Source organism: Ursus maritimus, unplaced genomic scaffold (assembly GCF_017311325.1).
Source record: "Ursus maritimus isolate PB19 unplaced genomic scaffold, ASM1731132v1 scaffold_28, whole genome shotgun sequence".
Classification (NCBI taxonomy): domain Eukaryota; kingdom Metazoa; phylum Chordata; class Mammalia; order Carnivora; family Ursidae; genus Ursus; species Ursus maritimus.
The window spans coordinates 5,543,896-5,566,946 of NW_024425341.1; the positions used below are offsets into that span (position 1 = coordinate 5,543,896).

At 48.4% G+C, this 23,051-nt stretch overlaps 1 protein-coding gene across 3 annotated transcripts in view; it reads right to left on the reverse strand.

Annotated features, from left to right (window-relative positions):
* Window positions 1–19,775, reverse strand: part of PLEKHA2 (pleckstrin homology domain containing A2) — a 59,596-nt gene extending 39,821 nt beyond the window's left edge. The window contains exons 1-3 of one of the 3 annotated variants that reach the window (XM_040643233.1): window positions 19,489–19,771; window positions 19,044–19,139; window positions 8,216–8,379 (exon numbers count right to left, since the gene is read on the reverse strand). In XM_040643233.1, the coding sequence (XP_040499167.1) occupies window positions 8,216–8,356 (141 nt within the window). In that variant the 5' untranslated portion in view covers window positions 8,357–8,379; window positions 19,044–19,139; window positions 19,489–19,771. Of the gene's footprint in view, window positions 1–8,215; window positions 8,380–19,043; window positions 19,140–19,488 lie in introns of those variants that run through there. The other 2 variants (XM_040643234.1, XM_040643236.1) reach the window with 2 other exon arrangements.
* Between the last annotated feature and the right edge of the window lie 3,276 nt (window positions 19,776–23,051).

Sequence of the window (23,051 nt, forward strand, 5' to 3'; positions counted from 1 at the left end):
TTGCTGGTTAACGAGTGAGAGAAGGAGGAAGGGAATGTATATGGAAATCCCACAGCTAGGCCATGAGCCAACATGGCTGCCCATAAGCCAAAACCACAACTCAAACGACCAGAAGCCGAGGCCAGACACAGACTCTCAGAAAAGAAAGACTCACCTAAGAAGAGCTGTGTCATGGGAACGGAGGGGAGAACATAATTCCCTCTGCCCCACATTCCACAGCCCTCACCCCAGAATGGGAGAGTAACCAAAAGGAAAGTAACCAAGCTATTCCCAGGCATTAGGTGACCCAGACAGTGGCCTGACCTGTTGCTCTGGTATCATTCTGTAGCTCCACTTTCTGATACTAACTTGAGGAAGGGTGAAATGCCCTCGGCTACTCTCCTCACTCTCTAATTCGAAATATGCATTTAACCCTTAGCTTCCAGAAAGTCAACTCTGTATCATGAACCACTGTGTTGGTGCAATGCTGGGGTTCTATTATCTGGATGCCTCCTCTCTGTTGACCATAGACATGCATCAGCACCGGCTTCAGCCAGGATGGATTTCGTGATGGGTAAGTCTCTTGGCCACCACATTCCCAGACCCTTTATCGCCCTCCCCCAGTCCTGGTGCTAGTGACCTAAAGACACAGTCTGAGGCCCGTGCTCTAGATAATCCCCAGGACATGTTCGGGCTCCAAGACCAACTACTGGCCACAGAAATGGTCCTGAAACTGTAAACTCAATAAGCCAAGCCCTTCACCCCTGTGCTCAAGGCAGCCTCTTCCACACGTTTGAGTGCCTCAAAGTCAGCAGTCACAGCCCCTCCTTTCTGGAATCGGCTCCCAGTCAGCCTGGCGCTAACGCTCCGACTGCTCTCCTTCACCCTCTTGTCAGTCACCGAGCCGGACACTTTCTTCCTTCGCGTGGCCTCTAGATCTGTCCCTTCCTCTCTATTCCCTGCGCGTCACCACCACTGGCATTCCAGGACGCCTGAGACAAATGCCTCGCTGTCAGCACATGACATCTCGGTAATACTTTAGAGTTTATGCAAGCACTTTCACATACATTACTTTATTTAATAATCTTCACAGCAACTATGTCAGAGATAGAGATAATTAATATCATTACCCCTGTTTTACAGATGAGGACACAAGGCTCAAAAAAATGGGTGTTTCCCTAATTAAAGTACACATCGAGTTGTCCTGCGCTCAGCGGATACAAACCAAGAAAATGGGCTCGGGAGAAAAATCTAACATGCAGCCCCCTCCCAAATATACAGTTGCCTGCTTTGCCTGGGAGACATTATTTGAATAATAAAATGGCATTCTTTGGTATATAAATAGTTATATAAATACATAAAAATAGACATATTCAATAGAGCTATCAAATACTGAAGGTTGAAATCTCAAAGCAAAACATTAACAACAATATAACCAAAAGCAAATTTTAAGAAAACTTAGAACAGTTTCACCGCAGTTCCACATTGGCAAAAGCTTGGCTAAATCTCACAGCTTGCCTCTCCTTTAGTCAGTTAGACTTTAATACCGAGCAGCTCTGACTATGAACACGATTGTCCCACGTGCCTCTTGGTTTTCACTTCCCTTTAATTCAGAGAAAGTATCATCTTGTGATAAAGAAGATGAGGATTGTTTTAAAAAACACACAAGATTACTTTAGTATTTTATGTTAATTCTCAACAAGTCCATACATAATTTTAATTTTAGAACATTAACGGACTAATAATTTTCCCTTTGCGTTACGGTGAAAATACAGACCTGTTGCTTGAAATCTTCTTTTAGAATTTTTTTGCCCAAAGGAATTCTGCATCCTGCCTCTAACAGACAGTATGGACAAAAGCCTGCCAGAAATTCTACTTAGCCCTTGAAATCATTTGACTACCTGGAAAGTTAATATACCAATAACACAAAATCCATGACTGAAAAACACTTTGCTCAAACAACGGCTGGAGATCTGAAAATTCTCATGATGCTTGTATATGCAGAGAACATCTCTGGACAGACACACGAGCAACTGGTAATGTGGGATGCCTCTGGTTGGGGGATATGCGGCTGGTGGACAGGACTGGGAGGGAGGAACCTGTCACTAGATCAGTGGTCCCACATTTTGAATTTTGTACCATATGCATGTATTGGCTATTTTTTAAAAAAGTTATCTTACTGGTTCTTGACATTTTGACAGGGTGAAGCATATGATGCAAAAGTCTTTTAAATATTGATGGATTTCAGCCGAATTTTGCTCAAGGAAGCTTCTGACAAAAACCCCACAATTTTAAAAGATACCAATTTTCACCTAGCCTTTAAGACAAAACTAGTGTCCGTTTCTTTATATGTTTTATGTATTCCTACCATGCTTCTGTATTCCTTCTACTAAAATATCCAAATGGCCCAAATAGCCACATATCCACCTTTTTGTCAACACAGCTAAAGCCCCCTCCCCTTTCAACGAAAAAACTGCTTTCAGATTTAAAAAAGGGGGGGGGGGCTCTCACTGTGGACCCGGAGTTAGCAGGAGAGATACCATCTTTCTGAATGTCACAATGACCCATAATTCACATCATGGCCTTTGGAAAGTAAAAGCATCCAAGTATTTTTTGGCAACAGAGAGAAAATATGCTTTACAGAGTGAATTGGACAGAGTGCAACAGTACATTTATGCTTCTGTTTATCCTTTGTTCAGGGCTATATAATTTAGTCCCGCAATTACTGAGCCAAGTGGGCCTCACAAGCGTGGAACCGACGCGTTGCTGTGCAACTAAATCATAGTCAGTCACTCTGTAGGTCACTGCAATAAAGAACGGCAGCCTAATTAACGTATTTTATCTCCTCTCTCATGATAGGGACCAACACCAAATTAAAATACAGGTGCTGGAGCCATAATATCATAGTAATGTTTTCAGGGAAATCCAGCCAATGTTTGTTTCTCTATTCAAGAACTATTTGTGTGCTTGATACTGTCAGCATATCGATTTTTAAATGCATTAGCCGGACCGGAGGCCATGAGCAATAATATCGAAACGTTCCATTTATAGGGGTCCTTCTCAGCAAATGGGTTTCATCCCATATCGGTTTGGTGTCACCACTGCCTGTATCAAAAACTGGATACTTGCATACTTTACCGCATCAACTCTAAATCCTGTCAGACGTTTAGGGCTGTACCTGGTCCATGCATGCTGACCCCTAATGCATACCCGCTGTATGTCCCATGAGCAGAGGGCAGCCTTCAGGCTCCTGGAGCTGTTTGGCCCACATTTGTAGAGCCGAAACCAGTGACTGCCCAGTGCGGCATGCAAAAGCCCACCTCCCTTGGACAACTTTGAGGCCTAATTTACGTCGAGCCCCCACTGCAGCACTGGGCTGAGGCCTACCCTTCGCCAACTGCTGTTTGAGCTCAGACCCTTGTCTGGCTTCCTCTGCTTCCTTGTCCTGCTTCCCAGCTCTCTTGGCAGTTTCCAGGAGAACATTTCCTTAAGAAAAAACTTGGCCCAGGGGCGCCTGGGGGGCTCAGTCAGTTAAGCATCTGCCTTTGGCTCAGGTCATGATTTCAGGGTCCTGGGATGGACCCCCACATCGGGCTCCCCACTCAGTAGGCGGTCTGCTTCTCCCTCTCCCTCTCCTGCCGCTACCCCCACTCATGCTCTCTCTGTCTCTCAAATAAATAAATAAAATTGAAAGAAAGAAAGAAAGAGAGAGAAAGAGAGAGAGAGAGAGAAAGGAAGGAAGGAAGAAAGAAAGAAAGAAAGAAAGAAAGAAAGAAAGGAAGGAAGGAAGGAAGGAAGGAAGGAAGGAAGGAAGGAAGGAAGGAAACGAATGAACTTGGCACAAATCCTTGTCTCAGTGCCTGATTCCCGGTCTTGGGATCTTCTTCTGGAGACCCTGACCTTAAATCCCCTCTGAACAGGCACGCTCACTTTCCTCCCTGGTGCTGCCTTTGCTCCCAAATGACTGCTGTTTCCCTCACCCAGAAATACCCTCCTCTTCCCTGGCTGCTCTGCTTGGGACATGGTGCATAACAATTAAAGGAGATACTGTAAGTGAAAACACATCTAACCCTATAAAATGCCCTACAAATGGAAATCACTTGTAATGATTTATCTCACCCATCCTTCCATATCTGGATCTCACACTACACCCCCTTCCACGAAGGGGGCCCCCACTCTCCCTGCCACATTTTTTTTTAATCATCCATCTTCTCACCTACTGCGTAAGCTCCACGAAGGCTAAGATTTGGTCTAGTCACTGCTGGAGCCTCAACATCCAGACCTGTGTACAGCACACAGGATGTATTCATGCATTGAGCAAATACGCATTAGGCAATGTTGCTAAAGTCCAGGAGTTCACTTTTCTTAGCCCTTCAGGAATTGAGGGGCTAAAAGCCATGTTAGAAATCATCTAGAGTACGTACAGCGGATAAATAACGTACCTAAGATACAAACTAACTTTGTGGCAGGTCCTTGATCTTTTATCTCCTAGGCCTGAGGACTTTCCATATGCGACTCCAGCTGGAGGCCCTGTATCTCCCTTAGATGGGCAGCTGCCGAGGAAAACTGCAACCCCTTCTCCTTCAGCCAGACTACTAGCACCTGGGCCGTTCAGCTCAACAATACGCTATCTTGTTATAAAGATGCACCGACTGGGGCGCCTGGGTGGCACAGCGGTTAAGCACCTGCCTTCGGCTCAGGGCGTGATCCCGGCGTTCTGGGATCGAGGCCCACATCAGGCTCCTCCGCTATGAGCCTGCTTCTTCCTCTCCCACTCCCCCTGCTTGTGTTCCCTCTCTCGCTGGCTGTCTCTATCTCTGTCAAATAAATAAATAAAATCTTTAAAAAAAAAAAAATAAAGATGCACCGAGATTTTTAGCACCATGGTTGCGGGTGTTGTTTTCATCTCTCCAACTAAACCTGAAGCTTCCTGGTGGCCAAGATGCCACTGACTTCACCTCCCACGTGGTCCCCAGAACCCTGCACAGGGCTGAGCCCAAACATCAGGAGGCGGGGCAGACACAGGTGAAGAGCGCAGACACTGGAGTCACACAGACCTGGCGCCAACTCCAGCTCTATACTTACCACCTGTGTGACCTTGAACGAAGGCGCCAAACTTCCTGCGCCTTACAGAGTACTTCCAGAGTGGTAACAGCCCCTGAGTCCCAGGATCGTTGGAAGGACTTCAGGAGACGATAGATGTAAAGCGTTCCGCACTCAGTAAGCATAACCAGCAGTTAACAGTAATAGTAGTAGCAGTGGGAGCGGAAGTAAAACCAGGCTCCAGAAACACCAACTACCAAGGAGCTTCGACAGGAGATGACAGGAGACATGGGTTGAGAGAATCCCCTGCTTATGAGTGTCTATGACTAGGATACCATACCAGATGTCTCCAAATGCAGTTCCATGTCTATCTCCTCAGGGACACACCAACCCCCTCCTCCCAGCTTGCTCTTGGAGATCGTCTGCAATCCATCTTCTCCTGACTCCCAGCACTCTGCTGGGCCTGCCTCTGCAGAGCTTGTGCTCGACGGAGGCCCAGGAGAGGCCCAATCCCAAGAGAGCAGAGTCGGCCGCTCTGCATTTCATAAAGGCCTCCCTTCTGACAGCCTCTCCTCTTGACCCTCTTTAGTGGTTCATTCATTCAGGGAGGCCCATTTACTAAATGCTGGGCACTACGGATCAAAGCCTAAGCCAGATGAGCTCCCCACCCTTGAGGACCTCCCAGCTCTGAGCGTCCTCTGGCTCCTCTTTCTTAATCAGAGATGACGACCTTCAAAAGCTTTCCTGCCTCCTAAGCAACATTAAGATGATGGTCTCATTATCAGCAATAAAGGCAGGGGAACTGGAGTCAGAGATTGCCAGCGTCGGGGTGCCGGCTCTGCCGCTCTCTCATTGTGTAACTGTGGGCAAATCCTTCCCCTCTCTGCCTCACCCACCTCACCTTTAGAATGAGGACAACAATACCTACCAATTAGACTTGTCAGAATGAAATGAAAACCCACTGAAGGCTTTAGAACAGTGCTTGCCACACAGTCATAAATGTTCACTAATACTACTTTACGACTTATAAAAATAGCCACTCTCAAATCTAGAATGGCTATTTGGCCAGTAACACAATGAAGAGCTAAGCCAATGACGGAAGGAGTACAATGTTCGGAACTATTGCTCTGTCACAAGCAAGACTGTGCTTTTTTTCAGCATAGGCCAAGCCAGCTGAAATCTCTGCTTTCAGGAAAGATGTAAAGACTCCCCAGTAGTGGCCACGAGTTCTATCTGGTAACTCAAACTCAAAGAAGGCTCTAGATGCAAGAGCATCCTGAGAGCTGAGTCATCAGGGAAAGGCAGGAGGCTCCCTAAGCAGGGTAGGACCTGCTGCAGAGACTGACCCCAGAGAGCCCAGTGAGGCAGCCCAAGGCGGAGCATCCGAGGTCAGTGCAGATTCTAGAACCAAAGAACAGTCAAATCAGTGGGCAGGACAGAGCAAGGGAAATCCTGACAACTGGCAACTTCTGAAATCTGAGATGGCGACAATGTGGCCCTGGGCGATATGTCACGGACAGCAAGGCTCTCGGCCTGTGGTCCAGGATGTAAAGGAGGGTCCAGCTCTCAGGGGAGGTGGCTGCCAAAAGTTAGTCGGGATTCCCTAAGCAAATGCTTTTGGATTAAGAACAGTCCTAGCAGGAAACATGGCGGTAAGCAAGTAAGTCAAGACAAAAATACTTTCGAATTACCCTAGCTAATATGACAGGTGAGTGAGAGAAGGTACACAAGAGGAGAAAAAGGGAAAGGGAAAGATAAGACCCAGAGACCATGAGTCACTCCAGGCTCACCCCTGGCATGCCAGAAGCCAAGTCTACAGCAACAAAGACTTGATCCCAAGCTCCTCCAACAGGGCTACTTCCTTCCACAGTGGATCTGTTGACCCAGCTGTGGGCACCTGTACAGAGCAAAGGCAGGGAAAATGAGAGAGTAGGGCCAGAAGGCAAACCCAAGACCAAAACATTATCAGTGGCAAGCATTCCAGGCCAAGTCAAGGATGTAAGTGTCATTATGTAGGTTTCATCCTGCAAGCCCAGCACTTCCGATGAAAATAATTAACAGAAGGGTCATCAGGGATGCGGGGTGACACATGGGGCACAGTTCTATTTAGAGTTAAGTCTTTCCTGGAGAATGTGACTAGTGGCAGCTAACCTGTGTGTATTTTCCATATCAACAGCGTTTTCTCTCAGCCATCAAATCCGGAGGACAAATGCCAAAGGCCTCTAGAGGGTTCATCCCTGGATAATGACTAGAGGCTCACAGCAATCTTTTCCCACTGCACATCCTAAAGCACAAATCCATCCCCTAACACTCAGACTTTCCTCCTCCCAAGTCTCTCAACCAGGCCAGATCTCAGCCCCACACCCCTCCCTGCCGCAACATGGCCGTGACCCGTGAACTTGACGTTCAGGGGCCCTGCCAATCTTTGGGGCCTCAGTCCACCAAACTGCTCCAGGGCAGTGGGAAGGAAAGAGCCAGCAGCACTCATAGCACCAGAAAAAAAAAAGACTTGAGACTTTTTCCCATACCAGTGACAACTCCAGGGGTTCCCAGGCCCAGGAATAGAAAGTAGGGGGGCCCCTATCTTTGTGCCTGACTGCCACAAAATGCTAGGCAAGTCACCTAATTCTGGCCATGTCCTTGATGAAGTCAATTCCAATGTCTGAGACTCAGTTTCTCATCTGTAGCATGAAGAAGCAAAACTAGGTGACCTCCAAAGTCACCTCCAACCCAGGATTCTATGACTCCCTGATGCAGGAGACCAAAGTAGTCCAACATCTGTCCAGCCCGGGGAACCAGGCCACATTCTCTGCCAGGGAGGGGCCCCAGACTGGAAGAACAGGAGTGGCCATGAGGCCACAGCCATAACAAGATTGGTGAAAGAAAGAAAGCCATGCCTTGGAGCCCGGAACCAGCCCAGCCAGCCTGCCCTGGACTTCTGTGAGTGTTCAATTTCTGAGTGCAAGAAAAGATACCAGACCGCCAGGGTCAGGAGAGATGAGCTTCTTTTTCCTCAAGCTAATATCTGGGATGGTTCCGTGTGTGTGTGTTGTGGGGTTTTTCCCCTCCTCACTGACTACCAGTTTGATGCTACCCACAGGAGCGGAAGCCCTTGGGGCGAATCCCACCTGCACTCCTCCCAGGCGATGCCAGGCAGCCAGCCCCCCTGCCACCTTCCCACGCAGCCTCTCACCTGGGGGTTGTCCATGTACCAGAGAAGGCAGTTGGCCTGGGTATCCAGAATGAAGTACCTCCGCAGAAACTTGCCGCTGTTCTCATTCTCCTCGATGTCCAGGAACCCACAGATTCGGTTCTGTCGATCCACATAAGGCATTCCTGGGCTCTGCTCACATCACCCTGCACGGCAGGACGAAGGGAGCTGATGAGGAAGGTGAGGCGTGCCCTGCCTCCGGACCCACAGGAACCTCACTCTGGCTTGACTCACCTCTGAGAAGCTAGGCTATCTCTCTCACCGGCCCTCCCTCCCCAGGGCACCAAGTGTCCCACCCCAGCCAGACCATGGAAACCTCTATCAATTCTGTTCAAAACGCATCAGCAGGCACTCAACTAAGTGTCCTGAGGTTCCACAGTGTGCCGAGCAGAGCCTGGGGCAACTTTACATATAAAGAGGAAATAAGCCTAGATCAGGGGCCTGGCTTCTAATTCCAGCTTTAGGCCTTAAGGGCTAAGCGTGTGACTGCAAGCTATTTAATCTTTCTGCACCTCAGTTTCTGCATCTGTAAGATGAGGGATCAGAAGAAGGCCCCAACCCACGAACGCTTCCACTGACTCCAACAGGGTCTCTGATGATGAGAGACAAGCTTTACCTTCAAGCCAGCCTCCTTTCTCCTCGTGATTTCCTTCTGACTCTCTGAAGAGCTGAACGCAGGGCAGGGGCTCTACTCTCTGCCCTGAGGAGAATGAGCACCTTCCAATAAGCAATTACACCCAGCCCGGGTCACAACACAGTGTACAGGTGGAACAAGAGCCCACGAGGCTCAGAAAACACCACGTGACATTCTGACATTGAAGGACAGACACCACCCACCCCTGGGCTCTGCTTGGCTTCAACAGGCAAAACTCACTATTAGGACCCAAGCCCACCAAGGCCCTAAGCAAAGTGGGGAGCCAGCTGGCTTGAGGTCATGCATGCACCACGACGCTGGGTCAGCAAGTAAGCTACCAAGATGCCACACCCAGAGTTGTCCAGGCCCAGGGGAGGCCAGTCCCACATTCCCATGAGATTAGGCTTCCTCGAAGGGTGGCGACTGGTGGCGTGGTCTGTTCTCTCCCACCCCCACAGGGCCTGGCACTGTGGAGAGGCTGCCCAAGAAAAAAGTACCCTCGTGCAGGCACACACACACACACACACACACACACACACACAAGGACACCAGTGAACAATGAATCCTTGATTGCAGGTTAAGATCAGGCCAGATCCCGGATGGGGACGGATGACAGAAGGGACATGGATGGGGGGGCCCACAGCTACTTGCTGGATAATGATGGGGGACAAAAGAATAGAAGAAGGCAGAAAAACAGGACAAAAGTGAAACAGCACACCTAAAAGGAAGGAAAGGAGAAGTAAAAGAGAAGGCGAGAAAAGGCGAAAACGTGGCAAGATGGCAGAGAAGAAGGAAGAAGCAACATGGTGGAAGTGGAGGACCATGAAGCCAAGGAGCAGCGTGGCTGTCACAGGTCTCTGCAGCCGGACCCTGCTCTCCCGGTGCTTTCCAAGCGAACCTTCCATCCCAGCTGTGGTTCCACAGCCAGGCAAGGGTGAGGCCCGGAAAGGGGAAGGATGGGCCTGAGCCAAGAATTAGGAACAAGCAGCAGGGGCAGAATTTCAAGTCTTCTGGTTGACACTGGGTCAAAGACGGGAAGGCAGGAGGCCTGGAGTTGGTTGGCAAGGAGCATACCCCTGAGAAAGGATGCAGCTTCCCCCCAGACAGTAAGGGAAAATCGGAGTCCCTTGCAGAAAGGCTGGATGTCGCACACATCCCATGCACAGTCCCATGCACAGCTGCCCAGTCAGGATGAGGGAGCTCACCCGTCCCCCAAGAAAACCAGGCAAATTCCCTTGATGCCAGCCCAGCCACAGAGACAGAATTTCCAGAAGTTTCAGGACTGCTGCCACTCCTGGGACATCTCTAAGAGAAAGCATATAAACTACAGTGGGGTAACCAAGCTGACTGTCTCTAGACCCGGTTGGTAAGCACGGCATGCAGCTTACTGCTGGCTTTCAAATGTTCCCTTCTCAGCCTACAGGATTAATCAGTGCCAGCATTTTTGTCAGGTCACAGGCTAGAGAAGACACTGTCTACAATCCTCCAACAGTCTACTTTTGTTGAGGGGGCTTCCCATTTCCATGGATCTATGGGTGGGAGAGAATCCTCATGTGTCGAAAGGAAGGAGAACAAAAAGAATTCTGGTTACTTCTCCTGACTGTGGTTCTATCTCCAGGAAAAAAAAAAAAAAAAAGCTGCTCGGATGTCCTGGAAGCAGCTGAGTCACGGAGCTCATCAAGAATGTGGGAGGCAGGGGAGAAGGATGGGCTGCAGGAAAACCAAGCATCACAGGAAAATGCTGTTATGCCTAGCCGGCCCACACAGAAGCAAACTCTAAAGATGGCACACCAAACACAAACCTGACATCCTAAACCCCAATCCTCTGTCAGTTCATTCCGACCCCACTTTTCATCCCTGGTCAGAACAGAGGCTAAAGTTTGGATGGGGAGCCTTGCTGTTTCTGATCCCCCAACCCTCTCTCTCTGCTCTTCAACCTGCCACCACCATCTTCCAAGTCCCCCTGGCTCCTCTTTTTCCTGGAAAGGGCCCCCCCCTAATCCAGTGACCTCTGCCACCCCATGCCCAGCCCCAACAACACCCCATGCACTGCCCCTAGGGCAGTGAGGGGAGAAAGGGAAGTGCTAGTAACCGAGTCATAAGGGGAGAGAAACACCTTGATCCACACATACACACTGTCACCCCAAATTCCCCTACCAAGACCCAGGCAAAGCTTTGTACCATTCTTTCTACAACCCTCCAATTATATAGTTTTAGCCTGTTTTCTGACTCTTTAAAATCACTTGTTATCTTAAATTTCACTTTAATCCAAGTTCCCCAGTATAAACTACTGCACGGAGGGTGACGTAGGGTGCTCTATCCCAGGAGTTGCCCCCGGCCCTGTCCTAGGCCCCCTACCCTGACAATGGCTTCCTCCCCATCTCCCGGGACAACACGTGAGTGTTCTCGCTGGGGGGCAGCATCAGATAGCCCTCTCCCAGGCAAGTCCCTTCACCTCTGCTCTAAGAGCATAATGAAACATCCTAGCAACTAACTGCGGAGTCTCGACAACACATTGGTGACAAAGAGCACGGAAGACTTGTGCAGGATAGGACCTTGGCCCACCCCACTCAGTACCCTCTTTCCAAAGGTTGCCAAACCTCCCTAGAATTTTCCTCTTTTTTTGGTGCAGAAATCACATTCTAACAATGCTGGAATTTTAAAACAAATTCACTCTAAGTAATCATTTTCATTTTTGCATGCTTTTTCATGCCCCTCTCCGCGTAATTGGCCTTTTTAAATTTTTAAATTATACCATAAACATGTTCCATGTTGCTACATAGTCTTTATAATCATTGCTTTTAATGGTTGCATAACATTACTGAACTGCATTTACTATCATTTACTTAACCATTTCTCTATGATTAGACAGTTAGATTACATTCAATTCTTCACTATTATAAATAATGCTGTGAAAATTCTTATTTTCATGCTTTGCTGCTTCTTTTACATGGAAACAACATACACAAATTCCAAGCAATAATATGACTAGATCGTAGGTAATGACCTTTTACAATTCTTGAGACCTATTACAAAACTGCTTGCTAAAAGTATTCTGTTTACATTGCAGTCAGCAATATATTGTTACCGTCTCTATAATCTTATATACACTGAATGTTCTCATTTTCAACTGTTGCTAGTTTTAAATACATAACTATGCCTAGTGAGGCTGAACATTTTTTCACGTTTGCTTCCTGCTTCGTCTTCCTTCCTGGACCTTGTAATATGCAAATCAAATGATGTGCACACACAGTAATGCATTCTCTCTCTCTCTCTTTCTCTCTCTCTCTCACACACACACACACATACACTCATCACACCAAACCAAAACATGGCCTCACATAAATCTAAATAACCGAAGATCGTATTCTAATGAAGAGTAAAATAGAAAAGAGGAAAGTTTGATGATTCAGAGTTCTTCAGTGTATAAGTTCCTAAGTATGCCCTGCACTTGAAAATATGTCAGATATTTAATTTATGGTAAAAGGGAGACTTTGAGCAAAAAGTGAGTTTGCATTGAGTTACCCACCGATCAGCAACAGAAAATGGGTTCAATGTCAATTAAACCAAGATTCCTCGCCAACATTTGCCAGTTGACCAAAGGAAGCTCATGAGAATAGTCAAGGGCTTCCCACCTTAGAATGAGGTGAAGGGAGGTATCTGCCCAAAATATCTCCTTGACTACCCATTTCAATGTCTTAGGTTCCATTATTGGAGAAGATTTAAGCCATGAAAAAATAATAATAAAACTGTCCCCTAGGAATTGAGGCAATTGACATCTTCATCAGGCTCATTAATATAAAAGAGACAGCTGGGACCAAGACCCGGAGGAAGATGACACAGCAATGGTAGACAGAGGCACTAGAGGGTCAAGAATACGTAGAGAGGATTGCTGCTTGAAACAACTGTCCTCTACTTAAAAGATGTCTTAGGATTCTTACACACCCAGGGCAGGAGTATGAACCTTTGTGGAAAGCAATTTGGCAACAGGTAACAAGAGAGCTAAAAATGTTCATACCCTTTGACCCAGTAATTCCACTTCTAGGATTGCATCCAAGTAAATAAACTAAGATGGAAATAAAGATTAAAATTTTTAAAAAGGCAACTGCAGTAGAATTCATAACAACAAGTTGGAAATGCCTTGAATGTCCCAATGATTAGGGGATAATTACATAAATTATGGCACATTTACATAAGGAAATGTTACACAATCATTAAAAACTATGTTTTCAAAGAATTTTAAATGAATTAGGGAGAAAGTCACCATATCATAAGTTTTTTAAATATATCATGTGACTTACAATATGATCTCAATCCCTTAAATATTATTTTTGTATTTCTATATTTGGATAGGAAAGGACTGACATATAGACACCCAAATACTAACTACGGGTTATGGGTGAATTTTATTTACTTCTGTATATTTTCTGAATGTTCTACAGGGAATGTGTGTTCCTTTATTCAGCAGGTGGGAAAGCTATTTAACTGCACACACACCCTGACCCCAGTGTATAAATTGTGAAGCTGAGAATAAATTTGTCAAGTCTCCAGAGTCCACAAACAAGCAAAACCTTGCCTCAATTATAGCTCTCTTGGGACTTTTTGGTGTTTCAAAGTCTTTTTTTTTTTTTTTAAGTAAGCTCTACGTCCAACGTGGGGCTTGAACTCACGACCTCGACATCACGAGTTGCATGTTCCACCGACCGAGCCAGCCAGGCGCCCCAAAGTCTTAAACCTAATAAAGCACGATCCCACCCATCACAATTGCCCAAGAGCCAGGTACCTACCCAGAGGGCTTTGGCACTCTCCAATCTAGCTGAGTTTGGGTTTCATACTTCTTATTGCAACAGCCTCTTAGAGAGGCTCATTCTTTCCCCTGCAGGTTTGGTTCCTTACTCTCTTGTCTTCATAAGAGGAGCCCCTGTCCTTGAGGCCAACTCAATATTCACACCCACGTCAATCATTATATTATATTCCTCTACCGCTATAGCACGTAAGCCACGCCGTGCCCAGTGTTCTGGGAAAAGGAAGCAGAAACCCTGACAAAGACCCCCAATGGAATTTTCCTTTTTAAAACTCTGGAGACAGGTCTGGCATTTTTTAACTAAATGGCTGAACAGATGAATGAAGAGATGGATAAATAGATTTTTTTTAAAGAAAACTTTAGAGTTATTACATCATAAAAGCTATAGTTTGCTGTATTGGATTTTTTTTTTTTTTAAGATTTTATTTTTAAGGCATCTCTACAGCCAATGTGAGGGTCAAACTCACAACCCTAAGATCAAAAGTCACACACTCTACCAACTGAGCCAGCCCAGCACCCCTTGGATATCTTATTTTTAAGATCGCTAGTGTAGTTTGGAGCTACAGGAAAAAATAGAGTGAAATAAGGGAGATTCATCTGCTTGACCATTCTGACACTTTTGAGGCAAATAAAAAGGAAAGCAATAACAGAGATAGAGCCTTAAACGATATTGACCCCATTATGAAACCATCTACTGTAACCTCTGATGGTACAAGTATGAAAAAAAAACATTAATTCATTTTTTACATTTGGAGATTTTTCTTTCATGTTACTTTGCATTGGCAGGACAGGGCATTTCAGGGATTTTGCTCCAGAAAAAGTCAAGAAGGTGTTTCTCGCCATGTGGTGGGACATGCAATAGGCCATCTCCTGTCTTGTTACCCTGCTAGGGTGGAAACCGGAGACAGCAGCATCCTTGGTGAGTGAGAGGGATGCCAACAGGAAATTGCTAAACTTCGACAGGAGAAAGTTTATCAGGAAATGACATCAGAGGTCTCAGAGGACTGTACTACAGCAGACAGGAACCGGGGTGAGGAGGTTAAGAGCAGTCGCTCAGCTATTGCTAGAATACGCACAGGCCATTTGAACAGATTTCACCTATGTGCAAATCTGCAGCACACATAAGTGTGTAGTGCAGGGTTTCAGCAATGCCAAGGGCCCAGCAAAAACCACAAGACACAGACGTAGCTATTGCAAAACACATCCTTGGGAATAGAGCAAAGATTATAACTTAGAAAGTGTGGGAGCGTCTATCTCCTACTGTTGAACTGTCACTGCATTTTGAAAGTGTCATAAGAACAAATTCCAAATAGTTTTAAGGCAGCAGAGTAATGTGAGAGAGAGAACCTATTCCCAGCGGAAGTGCAGAGTGAAAAATGCAAACATCTACAGCAACAGGGAGGTTAAGAAAATGTGCCCCCATGATACAGATAGCCCAACCCGTACCGGACCCTATAACTTGGAGAGGAGGGCAAAAGACACTCAAGAAGGAATTTTTAAGGGGACACATTTCAGGGAGAAGCCTGGGGAAACTGAACATGGATCGCTGCAATAAAGATGACAAAAGCAACAAAAATATTTTAAATAGTCACGACCTCTCTTAACAGCGGCTTCACCTATGGTCACAGAAAATGTGATCATTGGAGCCAGGGGGAGACAAAGGCCTTCCCATGTCTCAAGGCTCCACAAGAGATCACAAAGGCGAGCAGCCTCACCTGGTTTATAAATTAGCCTATAAACACTGAGATCTCCACTTTCAGAATTGTGGCAGTTCCCCCTGCCAAGGTTGGGAGACACAGTGAATTCAGTTTCACTGCAGGGCTTCCTAACAGGAATCCAGAGCAATAATCTTCATTTAAAACTTGACCCGCTGAAACGTGGGCAGCAGAAAACTGAAAAGATAACATCGTGGTTTCTCCTATCTACTAGCCTTTTGCAAAGTGCTGGGGGACACTGTAAGTGGCCTAAGTGCGTCTGTCTAAGGAGGAGGGGAGGAGGAGGAGCTGGGTGTGGCAAAGAGAATGTGCAGGTGACAGCAACCAACGTGAGTGCATTTGTCGAAACTCTTGCAAGAAGAGGACCAAAGAAAGGGCGTGCTGATTTCAGTCACCCATCGATGTGGGAGAGTGAAGTGAAAGAGTGTGTGTTTTAGACTGGGCCTGTTTCCTCATTTGCAAAATGGAGAGAATCACTTTACCTACTTCAAAGGTGGCTGCGAGGATTAAATGAAGTAACGCGTGACGAGTGCTTACCAGGAGTTCTGGTGAGAGGAAGAAGCACTGGGTAAATGTCGTTGTTACGACGTGTGTGTGTGTGTGTGTGTGTGTGTGTGTGTGTGAAGTGCCTAGCAGGGGTATGTGATTATCCTTACTACCGCAAAGCTGCTGATTACGGGCAGCCAGCTGCTCGGCCGTCTCTACCCCTCAAATATCAATAAGCACGTGTCAAAAAGAAAAGGCTGGAACACTACAATCTCTCACAAAGAAAGGCATAAACTTCCCTTACTCTTCCCTCTGCTCCAAGAACCATCATATTTTCTATCTCTGAAATTCTCCAGCAGGTTTAAAAAAAAAATCCAAGAGATGCACGGACCCATGTTGGCCAGGCTATCCCAAAAGTGAACAGAAGCCAGGCCAGCAGTTCAGGCTCCAGGGAAGGGACTCGGCACTGCCTCCTGCTCCTGCCCGTGGAAGCATCCCAACGTGGGAGAGCCCCTCTGCAAGTGGCTGGCCAAGTTTCAGTCCTAGCTGATGGCACAGCAAATCCTGGCCTTTGCCCTTTAACTATAGTGTTTCTCAGAGTGTAAGGACAAGCGGACCTAGTGTCCCACCCTCTTCATCTCAGCTGTCAGACTCTGCAGGCAGAAAGGCACCCCACAGGCCCAAAGCTGAAAGCCTTTGGCCCACACTGGGCAGTGTCAGGATCTCCTGCCTCAGCAGCACTGCGACCTCCACAGTGAAAGAGCTCAATTCAGCTTTCAATCCTCTGCAGAAAGGAGATAAATTATAAAGCCTAAAAGGTTGGATGGGAATAAAAGCAGCGGCTAGGGGATGGGAGAGCAGAGCAACCCAAGATTCGCAACACAGGTCAATGGAGTCTTCCATTTATAGTCCCACTGCACCAACCAAGGCCTCCTAAGAACAGGAAGGAAGGGACCCCATCCCTCCCACCTCTCAGCTGCCCTATCTCCCCACCCTGTCCAATTCCCTGGCTCGATGATGGGCTTATACTGGGTAGGGCTAGGATTCTTCTCTCCCCATAGGCTGTCACACTATAATATTTGCTCTGCTTCCTTCCTTTCCAAAGCCTAACAGATTAGATTGCAGGAGTCCTCTCCAAGCTCACTAAGACAAATGGAAAACTGAAAGTAAAGCAACCCAAACTGCTCAGGGCAGAAAGACAGAAGAGGCGGGGCAGTGCAATGAGCCAGCACCCAGACCCTCTTTTCCAAGTCCTCTGTCCACCTGCCTCATGAAGAAGACAGGAAATCAATGACGTGCCAGCTCGAGGCACACCATGAAGACCGTGCACCTGCTGTTTGGGTCTTCAGAGCATTCCAGCACTTTCAGGAAACACCCAACAAGCAAGCAGGAGAGCTGGCTGTTAGGAGGATTTGACTAAACGAGCTAATCTTTCTCCCTTCCCACTTTCTGCAGAATTTCTCCATAGGCAGGCACCGACCAAAACCTGCATGTCTTCAGGATTTATTTTAACCTTAGTAAAATACAGAGCTCAATATGGTTCAGCTGACTAGGATGACAAGATGGGACATGCAGGCCCTACTTCCTCCTACAGAAGAGAGAAGAAAGCACCAAGGAGGGAAAAGAAGGGCTTGCAAACTCTCTACCCAGGAGCAGGTGGTTTGCAAATCAATACCTAGGTGATGACCCCCATCTGGGAGGTGAGCTAGGCTCCCAGCATCAACTAGCTGAAATACCACCAGGGGCACCACAGACACTCTGTAGAAAGTGGGGTTTACAAAAAGGAGACAAGGTCTAAAGACAACATCCAGAGGAAACCCTCATGCACCAGCTCAGTGAACTGAATTTCGATAAGCTTGAGGTACTGCCACACTGTTCTTTGCCCTTCCATCAGGACAGGTGCAAACAATTAATGTCCCTGCAGCCATTCATTCATTCATTCATTCATTCAACAAACATCTGCTTAGCACCTAGAAGATGTCCTACATGACCCTGGCCATAGAGTCTAGACTATGAGCTAGACTTCTGCTATGGCAAAAGTCATTGTTTTCCGGCGGCACACATGGAGAAGACAAATCTCGGAAACGATGGTGCTCTCCAAAAAGCCTCCCCTAGTTTTTCAAAGCATGCCGGATCTCTATTTTAGCAACCCACTTTGTGTTCGAGGCACTCGTGCACAGCCTGTGTCTGCCGTTCGACTGTAGGCTCCCTGAAGACAGAGGCTGCTTACTTGGTTACTGCCTTTCATATCCTTGTTACCCATTACATGTCAACTGAATGCAACCGTGGAACAGAAAACAAACACTTCAATTCTTTCCAGACCTTTGGTTTCACTGTTTCTGAAGGTTTTGCCACCAAACAAAGAAAAATGATGAAGCTCCAGAAAGGAGGAGAAAGGAGACTGCCTTGGATATATGAAGAACACGAGCACAGTTTTGGAACTTCAGCCCAAGTGCGACCACCACACAGCAGGCTGAGGTGCCTCCAAGAGCCACAGCTGGCGTCCTGGTAGCAGGCTTTTCCCCTCCCTCTATTCTGCTGCTCACGCTCCTTTGGAAAACCCCATTTGGAGTCCTAAAGAAAGAAAAGAGGAGGAGCGGGAGAAGGAGTTAGAAGGGGAAGATTCAGCTAGAACCCAAACTCACAGAGAAGGAAGGAAACCTTAGGCGAAAGGCTGGGGGGGGGGGGTAGCCTGGGGGAGGAGATGCGTGAGGCCCAAGTCGAGGTGGCCCTGCCGAGCCTCCTCTCTGGAGGTGCCTGCACACTTCTCCTTCCTGCACGGCCTCTTCTGCACCTTTCCTCCTCCCTTTTTTTGTTTTTTTTTTTTTTTTTAATTTATTTTTCGGTTTTTTGTTAGTTCGATGAAGTAACAATCTTAGAACTAGAGCAGAAAAGGGAAGCGTGTAAGGTGAGGAAGAAGTTGGTGAGAGCGAGAGACAGACAGCTCTCTCAAGGGTGCTTTCTCAATCTGGCACCGAACCTGCGTTTTAGGGCAGTTTTCCTTCAAGTCACCCCCCTAGCCTGGAGTTCCAGAAGCCCGAGGGCCCGGGCTGGACCCAGGGGAAAGGAAGGGATCTCCCTAGGGGAGCACGGTAGGCCTGTCACGTAATAAGGTAACAGGGGAAGAGAAAAACGAGGCTCCATGGCCCAATCCGAGCCCAAGGGACTTGCCTGGGACGTTCTCCGCTCTCCTCCCCTACCCGCAGCCCGGGGCAGTCGTTGCGAGGCCGGTGCTCCAGCGCCAGAACCCGCAGAGAAGTTTCGCCGCTGCAAACGTGAGAAAATGCAGCTCAGCAGAACACCCGCCCCCTTTCCCGCGGCCCCACCCCCGCAGCCCGACCCCTGGCGGTGACGACCTTGGCCACCCCGGACGCTCCAGAAGATGGGAGGAGGGGCTGCCCTCCGGGATTTCCCGGGGGCTACAGGAGGCGCCCAGGGGCTGCGGCGACCTTTCCCTCCGCCGTCAGCCACCAGGGCAGGCGCACCCGCCCCCCCCCCGCGCGCCCTCGTCGCTCCCGCCCGGGCTCCCCTGCTCCCCCTGCTCCCCCGCCGCGCCTGCCCCCGCGCGCCCCTCTGCGCCTCTCTGCGCCCCGGCCCGCGAGGCCGCCCCACTTACCCCGCCGTGCGGCGGCCAGGGCTCGGGCAGGATGGGTTACATCGGGGTGGGACGCGTCTCTCCGGCCGGCCGGGCCGTCGCTCTCGGGGGATTTCTTTATCTCGCTGCCAAACTCTCGGTGCCTCTCGCTCCTCTCGCTCTTCTCCCCCTCACCCCCACCCCTCCTTCTCTCTTGTCTCTCGGCTCTTTTTTCCGGGTTAATTACGTTTCGCATTAAAGCAAAACCCAGCCCCGGATGTGAGTACAATGCTCCGCCGAGCCCGCCGGGGGAGGAGAGGGGTGCCGGGGCGCCGCGGGGTGGGAGGGGGCGCGGCCGGGCGCCGCGGGCTGCGCGGAGGAGGCGGGGGCGGGGCGCCCGGGAGGCTGCCCTGGTGGCGGCGGGCCAGGCCCGGGCCGGGACCACCTCGTCGGCGTCGGCGGCCGCGCAGGTGGGACGCGGGCCGCCGAGACAGCCGCGCAGAGGAGGTCTGCCTCCGACGCCGAGCCCGGGGCAGCAGGTGTCCGCAGCCGGAAAGGGGCCCGGGGCTGAGGGCATCCTGGAACGAGGGAGGCGAGCCGGAGCGCGGGCTCCCCCTTGAACCCCATTTCTGCTTCCCAGAGCCCCACCCAGCGACTTCAGCCGGGCCTCCCTCGGATCGTGAACCCTTAGCCTTTCTAGGGCCGCAGGGTGAAAGTTTAGGGTTGGGGTCTGAAGAAGGAACGATTTTCAGGGGGTGTCGTGAATGTGCCAGAAGAGCCCACTGGCGCCGGACGTTTTAACGAGGATTATAGGGACTTTCTCAGTGTGACGCAAAGACGCCCTTCCTGCCTTCAGAGCGGGAGGGTGCGCTGGGGAAAAAATGGGAACAGACAAGCATATATTAAGTAAATAATGCCAAGGGGACCTATGAAAATTACTGCGTGCCGGTGCAGCCCCTGCCTGATCTCATTTGAGCCACAGAGCAACCGTACGGGTATCAATCCCGTTCACGATGAGGAAACCGAGAGTCAGAGACGTTAAGTAATAAGCCCTGGGTCCCACAGTTAATCAATGGCAGGTCTGTCAGGTTCTGACGCCGGCCTCCCACGTGGGGAGATAATTTAAATATACATAAAGTCAGGCACAAAACCTCGGAAACGGGGACGCATAGTGGATTCACCCGTGGGATGGAGGACGGAGAGAGGCTGTGTCTGGGGATTCTGATGCAGATATGTTGAGGCTTTGACGGAGAGGAGGATAAACGAAGACCCTTGAGGCTCTAGGACAGGGACTGGCTGTGCGGAAGTGATGGAAAGGCTGGTCTACATCCCGCTATTGTAGGGGAAAGGCACGCTAAAAAGTCTACAGGACCTGAGGCAACACAGCCTAGGAATAGGGGACCTTGAGCACGGAGGGGGGCAGCAGGACACCACCCTGCGCGCAGCACACACCCCGAAAGCACCAGTGATGAAACCACACAAGTTTCCTCTTCCATTTTGATTGCCAAAGCAAAACCAAGCCACCAGTTCTCTCAGGTGTGAAACAAAGGCTCTTTGCTCTAGAACAATTTGCTTCAAATGAGGAAGGAAAGGGGAACACAAGAAAAAAAAAATTTCCTTTGAAATAAATACATCAAGGTCAATTTTTTTCTGCTCATGAAGATTTTTGCCACTCATAAGTTTCAGGCAACATAGCATCTTAAGGAGCGTGTTCTCTGGAACCAGATGGACTGGGTTTGAATCCCAGCTCCGCCACTTATTAGCTTTCATCCCTGCGCAAATGACAACATTTCTGTGCCTCAGTTTCTATCCAGGTCCTTAGGAAGAGTGAATGAGTTCACATTTGTAGTGTTTAGCTTACTGTGGAACATAAAGAAGGTGTTATGTAAATGTGTTTTAATTTAAAAATTAGATTATGGCTTCCATCGTGAAAAGGAACAAAATTCCACCCGGCTCCAAGCAAATCTGACTGCAATTGACAGTTTCCAGTATGAGCAATGAGGTAAAAGTCTCGGATTTCATGGTATGGTTCAGATTAAAACCCATAAAACTCTACTCCCCATGGGGCCTGCCTGAGTCACTCACTCACAGAGCCACAAATATTTTCTGAGCACTACTGTATTGGATGCCTGGGAAGCAAAGGGAGCCAAAGGCCTTGGGTCTCATTAGAAGGATACAAGTGTCACTGAAAGGTTGAGGCAGCCTTGTATCCCTCTTGGAAGTGCTGTGAAAATAGCACAGTCAGCCTTTAGTGGAACAAGACATCTGGAGGGAGAGGTGAAGGGGAGCTTGTATCAAAAAGGAGATGGACTTTGAAATGGGCCTGAGAAGATGGGTACAATTTTACTGGAGGGGGGCAAGAACACATTGGGCTAGGAAGAGGGTCATCAGTGCACTTTGGGTGATGCTTATATTTCACTGGGAGCCCCATTTACTACCACATTTGCCCCGGCCAGGACCTGGCCCCCGTTAGACTACAATTTCTGCCCTGATCCCACTCTTTTATCCCCAGACTCCTAGGTGCTTCCTCAGTGGACCCCCCCCCAATCTCCTCCTGTAGTGGGCACCACAGAGCAGGTGTCCGTTGAGTCTGCACCCTGCTGTAGCCCCTTTGACCTGGACATTTTGAAAATACTTCCATTACCTTATTTTATTCATTCATTTTTTTCAGTGCAATAAACAGCCCCAATGTCTGAAAATGTAACCGCCTATGGGGAAAGGAATGTCAAAAAAGGGCCTTTCAGGGTGCCTGGGTGGCTCGGGTGGTTGAGCATCCAACTGTTGTTTTCAGCTCAGGTCATGATCTCAGGGTCATGGATTCAAGTCCCGCATCGGGCTCATGCTCAGCAGGAAGTCTTCTTGAGAGTCTCTCTCTTCCTCTGCCCCTCCTCCCCGTGCTCCCTCATGTGTGTTCTCCCTCTCAAATAAATAAATCTTTTTTACAAAGGGGAGAGACTCTCACGTCACCTATTTCAGTCCCCTCATTGTGTCTGCAAGATGAGGTTCCACAATTCGCTCAAGGTTTTGCAGCTAATTCGTGGCAGAGTTGGTTCTGGAACCCAGGATTGACTTCCCCCAGAATCTTCTAGTATTGGTTCAGGAACCTTTCCATGAAGATGCAGACTTCTGGCCCAGAACCCAAGAATCTAAACAGTAGCCTATACTCTAGCCATTTATTTATGCACTTTCTATTTATTTTCAGTATTAATGGCTGGGTAACTAGATGGCCTAATAATGTTCGGTGGGGAGCCAGCGCACCCACCGGGCAAATGCATTGTTCTCTGTCCTTAAAGATACCCATTATATAAGGTACCAGGCAGCAGCCAGGGCCCATTAGTTCCACTGGGGAAAGGGTAAGACTCAAGAGCTCATTGGTTGATCCTGGTTCAGGCCAGTTAATGTCGCACAGAGAGAAATTGTTCCGAGGCCATCGCACCTCTAACGCTAGCTGGTCATTTCATAGTTACTGTCAGTTTCCATAGCAAAGTACCATCCATTTCCAGAAAGATTACTCAAACTACTGTTGTTCTATTCAGTCCTATTCATTCAACAAACAAATATGTGAACCTATTACCATTCTTCCTCCTACCAGGTATCTTGCACTT